General features: G+C 44.3%; 1 protein-coding gene across 2 annotated transcripts in view; it reads left to right on the forward strand.

The window, feature by feature from the left end:
• Positions 1-360: 360 nt before the first annotated feature.
• Positions 361-12159, forward strand: part of Dnajb14 (DnaJ heat shock protein family (Hsp40) member B14) — a 49845-nt gene continuing 38046 nt past the window's right edge. The window contains exon 1 of one of the 2 annotated variants that reach the window (XM_038311722.1): positions 361-553. In XM_038311722.1, coding sequence (XP_038167650.1) covers positions 421-553 — 133 coding nt within the window. In that variant the 5' untranslated portion in view covers positions 361-420. The remainder of the gene's footprint in view (positions 554-12159) is intronic. The other variant, XM_038311723.1, reaches the window with a different exon arrangement.

Consider the following 12159-nt stretch of genomic DNA (forward strand, 5'->3'; position numbering starts at 1 on the left):
CGCTGCCAGGCCGGAGGCCTCTCCAGACCTATAGGCCCAGGGGCGGGGCCTCGGGGTCCTTGGGAATCGAACTGAAAGTGCGGGTCCCCTGTCCCCGCCCCGAGGGCGCGGGAGGCGGGCTCCGAGGCCGCACCAGGGGTTAGGGGCCGGGCTACCCGCTCTGGCTGGCTACGACCGCCGGGACCCGGAGTGCGGCAGGCCGGGGAGGGACGCGGCTGGCGCCGCTGTGGCCGCGGGGGGCGGGGAGGCGGCCGTGAGGAGGCGGAGCTGCGAGGCCGCCCGTCGCCGGGCCGCCGCCGCCGCCGCGGTGCCCGCTCCTCCCCGCGCCGTGCCGCGCCCCGCCCGCCCGGCCGCCTCGCCTCCTCCGCGGCGGGCCCCCCTCGCAGCTGCGCGGCCGCCGACACCGAGGAGGCGCGAGCCATGGAGGGCAACCGCGACGAGGCAGAGAAATGCGTGCAGATCGCTCGCGAGGCCCTGAGCGCCGGCAACCGCGACAAGGCCCAGCGCTTCCTGCAGAAGGCCGAGAAGCTGTACCCGCTGCCGGCCGCGCGCGGTGAGCCCCGGCCCCCGCCGTGACCCCGGCCCCTGCGCCCTCCGCCCCGCGGGCCGCGGCCGCTCCAGCCCTCGGGGGACACCGGCCGGGCGCAGTGGGGTGCTGGGTGACGGGTCCCCTCCCCCGACCAGCCTAGGCCCCTGTGAAGTGACAGGAGCGGGACTCCAGTGGCTTATCGGGTTTCACCATCCCCGGGCTCTGTATGTAGCCGTTCCTTAAGTATCTTCGAATACCTTAGATGACACTGCTTTTCCCAGGGAGAGGGAGAGAGCCCTTTACAAGACAGCTCCACTTTTGACAGGGATGGTGAAGTTATTAATGATTTCTAGTGTCTGATTTGATATGACACCGTTAAGTACCCGCAAGTTCGGTAAATCGCTGAAGAGTAGGGTTTGGACTTACCCCACTTTAATTCTCCTTATTCATTGTCTAACTCTCTAGGCTTCGAGGTAATACAGTCCACACAACACTCCCAAAGCGCCAAGAGTTGTGCCTAGTATTTTATAGGACCCTCATTTATTCCTCCGAACAATCCCATGTACAGGTACAGGATTATTTGACCAGATTAATCCCTGTGCAGAGATTCTGACCAATGAATGAATGAATGAATTAGTGAATGAATGAATGAAAATCCCTTGCTCAAGGTCATACAGAAAGTGGCAAAGTCAGAGGAGTAGCCGAGTTTTATCTCCAAAAGGTCTTTATTTAACTACTACTGTTTGCCTCGCCGATGGGGAGATATTTTACTGTGGTCTCAAGTTAAGAGAATTAAGAGTAAACTTAATAAACAGGGCCTCTGTTTGACTTTACTGTTTTCTTCATTCTTTCTGCATTGTCGAAGCCTTTTGTTTCTGTGCTTTTCGCTTTATCTTTTTTGTTACATTGGTTTAGGACAGGAAAAGAGTGAAAGAAAAGTTCATTTTAATTGTAGGGAGTGCAACATAAGATTTGTTATCCTAATCCTTCTTAGGTGTACAGTTCAGTAGTGTTAAGTATTTCCACCTGGTGCGCTGTAGGATCTGCGCTTTATCTTACACCCTGGATCCCTACCGTACCAGTTAGATAGCCCCCTTTACTCTCTGTCTCTCGGTAGCCCTCATTCTGATGTCACTCTTTATAGATTAGACTAATTAGGTACCTGATCTAAGAGAAATGCAGAATACTCAGTATGCTTGCCTTATTTCACTTAATAACTTCATATTTCATCTGTATTGCAATATTTGACAGATTTCTTTTTCCTTTTTCTTTTTTTTTTCTTTTTCTGGATTTTTGAGACAGGATTTCTCTGTCACAAGATCTCACAGAGATCCACCTGCCTCTGCCTCCCAGTTGCTGGGATTAAAAACGTACACCACCACCGCCAGGCCAGATTTCCTTTTTTAAAAAAAAAAACGCTAAAGAACATTTTATTATTTATATACACACGTGCATTGGTGTGAGTGTGCACATGCACATTCAAACATCACATTTTCTTTTTGGGGAGATACTTACTGTGTGTGGGTGGGTGGAGTGTGTATGTGTGCGTGAGATCAGGTGACACCTTGTAGAGGGAAAGGGTCTCTCCACACACGTGGGGACGGAGCACAGGTCTGAGCCCCCTCATTGGCCACCACCGCAGGTTATTCGTTTACCTGTCAGGGAGCCTTGGGTTCCTTCCACCCGTCCTGTGCTGTGAGTGATGCCCTCCCCTCCCAGCGCCAGTGTCTACAGACCTGCTTTCAGTTCTGCGCATATTCCCAGAAGTGGGGTTATTGGGTCACGGAGTAGTTCTAATTTTGTTTTTTGAGGAACTACCACATTGTTTTCCAGAGCGGTTGCACCATTTTGTGCGACAGACACGGGGGTTCCAGTTTCCTAGCGTCTGATACAACACAACACTCCCAGTTTGTTTTTGTTTGCTTGTTTTGTTTGTGTGACTGTTCTAGTGACTGTAGCGTGATGATAGCTCACTGAGGTTTTGATTGCATTTCCCCTGATGATTAATGATGTTGGACAGTTTTCATGTGTTTATCCGGCCATTTGTATATTCTTTGGAGATTTATATATTCTCTTAAGTTGCTTGCCCAGTTAAAAATCAGACTGTTTTCGTTGATATTGCTGTGGGACTCTATATATTTGGGGCATTAACTCCTTGACGTCTCCAGCTTGCAGCTCTTCTCTTTCCTTCCGTGGGCCATCTTCCCACCCTGTCAGCTGTGTCACCGGGAGCTTGAGCTTTGGGTCGTCAGTCTCATTTGTCAGTTTTCGCTGTGCTGTCTGGGCTTCTGGTGCCACATCCGAGAACTCATTGACAGAAATTATTCTCGCATCCCTTGTACTATGTAGATAGATTGCAGCTAGCTGTCATCTGGTGCTGGAGGAGCCGTTCTAACAGTAAAGAAGCAGAACCTCTAGGCCAGGTCACCTGCTTTGCAGGCCTGGTTCTTCACCACCCAGCTCCCTTTCTCAAGGTAGACAGACTCTTGTGCTTGGCCTTTCGTGTGTGCAGCAGAGACAGTGTACGGATCCCATGGTACTTCTAGGGCAAGAACGGGCGGTTAAAAAGCATCGAATACATTTTGACTATCCTCTCTGTTTCACAAGTGAAACCATCTCAGCATCCTTAAAGCTAGTCCAAACTTACAGCTGGCCATGCTTCTATCATGTAAACAGCTAGGATAAATCTCCTAATGGACACTGTAAAAGTACAGCATCGTTGTTGCTCTGAAGGACATGGGTATAGGAACAATTAATGTATGGAGGAGAGAAAGTCGGGTAGAAAGATATTAACAAGAATGCTGGGTAATTGTCAAATAAAGTGGTTGGGTATAATCGTGGAGTAGTCTAAAAACAGTTCAAATGCAGACTTCGTCTGCCGTCTCTATAACCAGGGGCAAGATATTTAGCTATTCTAAGCTTTAATTATATGCAAAATTAGGATGTCATCACAGAGTTGATGTGACCCAAAATAAAGTCGTGTGACTGTTCTGTGAAAAACTGTCTTTTAGAGTATTCCTAGGAGATGTTTATGGGAGTTAAATAAGACCTCAAACGAGAGAAACATCTGGAATGTTCTTGAAGGACCCTGATAAAGGTTCTGTATGGGGGAAATTGGAGCTTTTGAGTGATGATCCAAACAACTCAGGAAGTTGACTGGATCATCTTTGGATCTGCTTGTACTATGGCAAAAGAAAATATTGTGTTTTCCTTTCCATTATTCTTATGATGATGGGGAGCCACAAGATTAATTCTAGTTATGCTCCAGGATTTTTGTTCTCTTAGGATTTCCTATCAAGTAAGAAGGTAATCGGATAAAACACGTTAATAAGCTGGCAAGTGTTTTCACTGATGAAAAGTTTGATACTGAGATGGATGAAGGACGCTATCGTTTTCCATGTTGTAGTTGAGACCGTTCTTGCCTGTGAGGTTATCGACTCGCACAGACTTCAGATGCTCACCTCGGAGTTCCCTTTTTTTTTTTTTTTTTTTTTTTTTTTTTTTTTTTTTTCCCGAGACAGGGTTTCTCTGCAGCTTTAGGACCTGTCCTGGAGCTAGCTCTTGTAGACCAGGCTGGTCTCGAACTCACAGAGATCCGCCTGCCTCTGCCTCCCAAGTGCTGGGATTAAAGGCGTGTGCCACCACCGCCCGGCTTAGAGTTCCCTTTGTGTGCTTGCGTAGTCTGTGTGGGTTAGCGTTGGGGAGAAGGACACAGCGCCACCACTCTGAGGCTTTGTTCGCATTGTTTGTGTCGTGTTAGTTTATTTTCATTTTGTGTATGTGCTTTGCCTGAATGGGCCCACGGAGAGGAGAAGAGGTCATCAGATCCCCTAGGCCTGGATTTAAGGATGGTTTGTGAGCCATTATGTGGGTGCTGAAACCAAACCCAGGTCCTGTAGCAAAGCAACAAGTGACGAACCACTGAGTCATCCTTCTGGCCCCACACACTGGTGTTTCAATTTTTAGATTTTCATAGTAATCGGAGGCTACTTTGAAGTGTAGTTTCTTCCTTCCTTCCTTCCTTCCTTCCTTTCTTTCTTTCTTTCTTTCTTTCTTTCTTTATCTGTTCTCCTTCTTTTCCTTCCTTTTTCCCCCCCTTGCTTTTTTGAGAAAGTAGTATTTCTCTGTACTTTGGAGCCTGTCCTGAAGCTTGCTCTGTAGACCATGTTGGCCTCAAACTCAGAGATCCACCTGCCTCTGCCTCCCAAGTACGGGGATTAAAGGTATGTACACTGCCACCACCCAACTCTTTTTCCTTTTAATGAGATAGATCTCACAATGTATCTTCAGTTGGCCTGGTACTCACTATGTAGAGCTTGCACTCAGAGACACACCTGCTGCCGCCCCCCCAAGGGCTAAGATGAAGGCATGTGTGTGCAACCATGTCTGGCTAGTATAGGTTTTTTGTTGTTGTTTGAGAAGAGCGTTTTTATTCTTTTCAAGAATGTGGTAGCACTTTGACTCAAATGATGGCATTCAACCACAGAGAAGCCCATTCAGCATCCACTGTAATGAGTGAACAGATAGGCTTAAGTGGGTGGATAGTCTGTACATGCTACCCGCTTAATAACAGTTACAGTAATCCTTTTAGTTTATTCAGCCATGGGGGAGGTGATGCCTATTTCTCTGCTTTTTTTTTGTCTCGTTACTTTGTATTTAATACAGAACTGAAAAGTGTTCCTGCTTTTGTCTCACCTAAACTGGTCAGGTTTTTAAACATCATGTGTATCCTTATCATTATACATCCTGTTTCCTTTAAGAGCATTCCATTCTTTTCCTAATTGGCTTAATTAAAATTCAGTGATGAGAACATTTAAAACAATTATTTCTGTATCATCCAGTTAAGTGTTAGGAAATGACTTCCGAATTTCCACTGGTAGTGAGTCTGTTTCAGATGTTAGCGCTGAGGAAAGAGTTAAACTTGAGTTTAAACTTACGCCTTAGACAGAAATCTCCACTTCCTGAGCTACAGTTTTCTTGTCTAAACAATGAGAGTTTATTTATTCAACAGATAGTTATTGACCACACACTTCTCTGTGCCATGCAGAGTTTTGTTTTATTTTGATTTTACATGTTTGGATTTTTTTCCTGCATGTATGTCTGTGCACCGTGTGTATGCTTGGTGCTCTCAGAGGTGGGAGGAGGGCTTTGAATTCCCTTGAACTGCAGTTACAGACACTTGCAAGCTGAGCCGTCTCCCTAGTCCCAGACAGTGTTTTAGGAGTAAGTAGATAATGTGACAAAAATCTTCTTGCATGGCATTTCCGTTCTAGAGGAGAACGAGCGTCCGGTGGAAATGGGAATGATGGTGTGATTTCTATAGTTCCGTGTTCCTATAGGTAGCTAAGGATAACCTTTAACTTCAGATCCTCCTGCCTCCACTTTGCCACTGCTGGGATTATATGTGTGCACCACCACACCTGGTTTGTGTGCTGCTGGGGTCAATTTAGGGCTTCATGCATGCTAGACAAGCACTCTCCAAGTAAGGTATGTTCCCAGCCCACCGTCCCTTTGAGAGCCTCGTTTGTCTTTATAAAATAACTTGCTTACTTAGTTTTGTGAGTCGCCCATGTGTGGGAGTACATGTGTATGTATGTTTAGGGCTGAGGAGGTGGTCTGGAGTGACAGATGGCTGTGAGCTGCCATTTAGGTCCTAGGACCCAAACTCAGGTTTCTGGGAGAGCAGCCAGTGCTCGTAACTGTTTACCATCTTTTCAGCCCCAAATAAAACTTTTATAGTTACATGTGGTTACATGTAATGTGGTCTATGTTGATACACCCACAGATAAAGCATGTCCAAAGTTAAATTAACTATAAATTTCTTTTTGAGGAATGTAGATCTCTACAAATGAGAATTGGCAAAACAAGCTGCATTTCCCCTGTGAAAATGATGATTAGGACATATATTTATTGCTGTAAAAGGATGTCTTCAGCATGTCAACAATAAAATAAAGTTTATTATTTACTATTCAGTTACTTTCTTGAGATAGGGTTTCAGTATATAGCCTTGGCTATCCTTGGAACTCACTACTGACCTTGAACTCAGAGATCCTCCTGTCTCTGCCTCTGGAGTGCTGGGATTAAAGGCGTGCACCACCACTGCCTGGCTAACCCTATGTCTTATAATCTTGGTTTCTTTTAGTGGAAAATGGTATTTCAGCATCACAGTACAAGTACTAGGGACACTGAGACTACTAGGTTGTTCATTGTTTGGGACTCTATTAAAAGCACAGGGTTGTGAAATGCAGTGTGTGTGTGTGTGTGTGTGTGTGTGTGTGTGTTTCATCTGTCTGTATGCTTTTGTTTTGGTTTTCTGAGACAGGGTTTCAGTAACTATGGAGCCAGTCCTGGAACTCACTCTGTAGACCAGAGTGGCCTCAAACTCACAGAGATCCACCTGCCTCAGCCTCCTGAGTGCTGGGGTTGAAGGCATTCATCACCACTGCCCGGTATTTGTTTGTTGAAACTGGTCTAGAGATCTGCCTACCTCTATCTCCTGAGTCTCCTGAGTGTTGGTACTAAAGTTTTGTGCCACTGTGTCTTGCTAGTTTGTTGCCCTTTTTGTTGTTGTTTTTTGTTTGTTTTTTTTCTGAGTCAGGGTTTCTCTGTGTAACAGTCCTGGCTGTCCTGGAACTCACACTGTAGACCAGGCTGATCTCAAACTCACAGAGATCCGCCTGCCTCTGCTTCCCAAGTGCTGGGAATAAAGGTGTGCACCACCACCGCGAGGCCTGTGTTGTCTTTTTAAAGGTAGTCAGCCTATGAGTGTATATCGTTCCTTCCAATCAAGGTAAGCATTCAGTCTTTGCTTAAACAGTTTTTAGCCTGTGTTTCTATTTTCCTTAGCTATGTCCTGGTTCTTAGAGCTGTGATGTCATATTTGGAGAGCTGCACCTGAGATTAGCAAGTGCACTCACTCTGTGTTCCCACAATGGTGGAACTGCCTTAGAACACGTCAGGACACGTCCCTGTGATTAAGTGATGCTGACTATAAAGTAATGCAAGGCTATCCTGAATAATAATGAACCCTCCAAACGTTAGGGTTCAAGTTTTTATGAATTTTGTGTGCTATAGTTATCCTCTGTTTTACACACACATACAATTTGTCTATTTTCCCTGAGCCACCTAGAGTGGCTGTAGACAAACGGTCTCATTGCAGATAGTTCTCTGTATATTTTATAAGATGCGAGCATCTGTACATAACCACATGATAATAATCACATTTAGGCTGTTAGTTCATGCATTCATTTACATTCTGACAGTGGACCCATTGTGTCTCTTATGATAAAAATTGGGGGTCATTGTTGTGTTTTAACATTTAAAATATTTTTATTAGGTGATTTTTATTTATGTTTATGTGTATAAGCACGTATGAGCTTATGTGCACCATATTGTTGAGGAGCCTTCAGAGGATACGAGAAGGTGTCAGATTCCCAGGAAATGGAGTTACAGACAGTTGTGAACAGCCATGTGGGTGCTGAGATCAAACCCAGGCCCTCTGCAAGAGTAGCAGGTGCTCCCTGTCACTGAGCTAGGCCTCTGCAGCCCTTTTAAATATTTTAAATAGATTTATTTATCCTTATATTTATCTGTGCACAAGTGTCTTGCCTACTTGAATGTTTGTGCACCATGGAGTACCTGCAGAGACCAAAATGGGACATTCCATCCTCTGGAACTGGAGTTATGATGGTTGTTAGCACCTGTGGGTCCTGGACCCACACCTGGGTCATCTGTGAGAGCACTCTGTGCTCTCAACCTCTAAGCTGCCCCCTCTCCAGCCCTGTGTTGGTTTTTTTAGGGGGTGGGGGCCATTAGATAGTCTGTAAATCTTGACGTACATTTTGCTTCTTGATTTTGACATTTTTGATGAGTATAATTAGTTATTTTGTAGAATTCCCTGAAATTTGGTTTGATTGCTATTTTCTCATACAGTTTTTTGCAGGAAGATCATAGAAGCGATGTTTTGTTCTTGCTGTAGCTTGTCAAGAGACATGTGATTTTAATCTGGCCTTTCCTAGTGAGATTACTTGATTTTACAGTTAAACTGTTGATTGTCAAGAGACATGTGATTTTAATCTGGCCTTTTCTAGTGAGACTTCTTGATCTTCCAGTTAAGCTGTTGATTGTCGAGACACGTGATTTTTTTAAAAAAGATTTATTTATTAATTATGTATACAGCATTCTTAGTATTCTGTCTGCATGTATGCCTGCAAACCAGAAGAGGGCACCAGATCTTATTACAGATGGTTGTGAGCCACCGTGTGGTTGCTGGGAATTGAACTCAAGACCTTTGGAAGAGCAAGCAGTGCTGTTAACCACTGAGCCATCTCTCCAGCCCCCAAGAGACATGTGATTTTAATTGGCCTTTCCTAGTGAGATTACTTGATCTTCCAGTTAAGATGTTGATTGCCAGTTTTCTACTATAAAGTTGGCTGTTCCTCATTGTAATTAATATTTCATGGGGGAAATCATTGCAACCATACAAATATCACACACATTCCTTTCAACAAGCTTTCCACCTCTTTGTAATGTACAGCAATGATTTTTTTCCCCTTAATTAAGTTCTGGTAATTGTTTTAAAAAGTGGGGTTTAATTCTATCATTCTTTCTAGATTTTTTTAGTTGCCCTTTAATCTTTCTGTTCTGAATGAATTCATGGATTCCCATTTAACCTTCATCATCATTACTTTGGCGTCCATAGTTAATCAGTGGGTGTCCTTTTAAAGCTGGCTCCTGAGTCTTTTTGACATATCTTCATCATTTATTGAACTTCTTTACTTTGTAGCCCAAACGAGTTTTATATTTTCTGTCCAAAGGAATCAGTTCCCCACCATGCCTGACTTCTTTTAGTACATTATATACAGGCACTGAGATAGATAAGTTCATTGCTATAGCAATAGCATTGTGTCCAGTCCTCTTTGTAGACAGAGCTGGGAAATACATAGATATACATGAATGTATATCTGTTGTTTGTGCTGGCATTCCATTATGAGTAATGACTATTCTAAATTTATATATGTTTTGGTGTTTGTAACGCACATATACACACATATACACGTACTCACCTCTCTTTTTCAGTCTAGTGCAACATTGTTCATTCCCATTGTCTTAGTCACTGTCTATTGTTGTGAAGAGACACCATGACCATGGCAACTCTTATAAGTGAAAGCATTTAACTGCTGACATCCTTACAGTTTCAGAGTCTTGGTTCATTATCATAATGGCGGCAGGCATGACAGGAATAGAGCTGGAGCAGTAGCTGAGAGCTACATACTGATCTGCAGGAAGAGAAAGACACTGTGGGTTTGGCTTGGGCTATTGAACCTCAAAGCCCACTCCCAGTGACACACTTCTTCCAGCATGACCGCACTGATCCTTTCAGAGAGTGCCACTCCCTGGTGACTGAACATTCAGACCCCCACACTCGCGGTCTTCATTTCCATGTCATTGCTGCTGTTCACCGAGAAATGCAGCCGCCACTTAGTTCTTATTGTTATGTGTTGTACATCAACTCCTTCACCCCATGGATGCAGGCTATGTCAAACTCAGTCTCGTGTTTGGCAGTGATTGCCAGTTTGATCCCAAAGCTGTTTCTTGACCCAAGCCTAGGTCCTGCAAACCTTAGCTGACAAAAGGAATGGAAGGAATGAGAAAACTTGTAGCTTTCTAGCCCACTAGTTAAAGAATATTTCTAGTGTCAGAACACAGTATTATTGCCCAACATCCTCTCTCAACTGTAATTCAGTCTTAATTCTACAAATATCCAGTGATGTTTGCCACCAGTCCTCATGTTAGGGTATATGTCATTATTTTGGATTTCTGAAGCTTGTTTCCTAGTGGGTCACAGGGTGAGTTTGTAGAACTACGTTCCTTAACTTCTAGAATGCCGAAGGCAGTTTACTGTGACTTTACTGTTGAAGTTTGGTGGCTGTATTGTTACTCTCCATGTTGCTGGGATAATATACCCAATAAAAGCAATTTAAGGAAGGGGGCTTATTTGTCTCAAGTCAAGCCCACTGTAGTAGGGAATCCTGGCAGCGGGACCTGGAGGTTGCTCAGTTACATGTATCAGGAAACAGAGAGATGGATGCTGGTCCTCAGCTTGCTTTCCCCTTGTCATGGAGTGCAGGAACTGAGCCCATGGCATAGAACCGTGTTGCCCAAATGTAGAGGGGCTTTGCCTACCCCACTTAAGCTCATCTGGAGAATCCCTCACAGACATGTTCAGAGACTTGCCTGTCAGTCATCCTGGAGCCTGTCAAGTGGACCGTCAGGGTTAACATGTCAGTGAGTAGTGAGTCATTAGCTCACACTTCATTTTCTGGGGTATGCAAGGAGGATACTCCAGGGTCTTGTGCAAGTGCCAGTGATGGAAAAAGTCCGAGGATGGTCTAACTTTTCTTCCATATAAATCATTTGATTGATTGATTGGTTTGTTTGCTTTGTTTTTGTGTGGATACTCAGCTAACTTTACTTGAGTGTATCTCGGGTGTTGTTTACTCTTAGGATGTCTGGTATTTTATTATGTCATGTAGATGTTTTGTTTATATGTCAGAAGTCATCTAATTAGTTTCTTTTATTTCTTGTTATATTTTTCTTCACGATGTCTATTTCCATGTGTTAACTTTTCTTCATCTTCACTATCCACTACTTTCCTTCAAAATTTTTATTTTTCAATTTTGAAGTTTTCTACCTTTGTATGTCTTATTCCTCTGTATGATACTATCTGTTGTTTTAAGTAACTTTGTTTTCTCCAGGTTGGCCTTTTTTAAATGACAGGATAGTATAGCCCAAGCTTAAACTTGAGCTGCTCTTGCTGCAGCTCCCCAAGCACTGGTGTTACAGGTCTACCCTCACGCCCAGCTTAGCTGACTTAATCATGGTCTCACTGTTAGCCTGGGCTGGCCCAGAACTCACTGTGTAGATCAGGCTGGCCGAGCAAGTGGTAGTTTTTCTGACTCTGGCTCTGCTGTCTTGAGTGCCGGCGTTACAGGCCTGACCCACCATGCCCAGCCAACCCTGTGTTTTTGAATGGATATTTTTACCCTTTGATTTCATATTCTTTTAGTGTGTGTGTGTGTGTGTGTGTGTGTGTGTGTGTGTGTATTGCATGTATGTGTGTGCATGTATGTGTGCTTGTGCATGTCAACTTTATGGAGTTGGCTGTTTCCTTCCACCTTCCTGTGTGTTCTGGGATTTGAACTCAGGTGGTCAGGTCAGTTTGGCAGCATCTTCATCTGCTGAGCCATCCTCACTCTTTGCCTGTGTTTCCTCACCTGGGATCTGGTAAGTCGTGATTTCTGCGTTGCAGTTCTGACTGCTCCTGTAGAGCAGTCTCCTTCACTGGCTTGTCAAGGCTTTCTGGTGCACACGGTTACTTTGGAGGTCACACTTAGTGACTTTTTCTCATACCAATCCTTTGCATCATTTGAGCACTATCATTTTCTTTTCGTATGTATTTATTTTACTAATTGCTTACATTACTTCCTTATGTAATGTTTGTTTATTTAGCCTTTCCAACTATACAGAGATGCTTCTGTCTTTGTCTGGTGTTTAAAGTATGTCACCTACTCAGGGAAGGAGTCACCCATCCTGTCCTCCCCACCCCCCTTTTCATTGGCTGATTTAGT

Source organism: Arvicola amphibius, chromosome 14 (assembly GCF_903992535.2).
Source record: "Arvicola amphibius chromosome 14, mArvAmp1.2, whole genome shotgun sequence".
In the NCBI taxonomy this organism is placed as follows: domain Eukaryota; kingdom Metazoa; phylum Chordata; class Mammalia; order Rodentia; family Cricetidae; genus Arvicola; species Arvicola amphibius.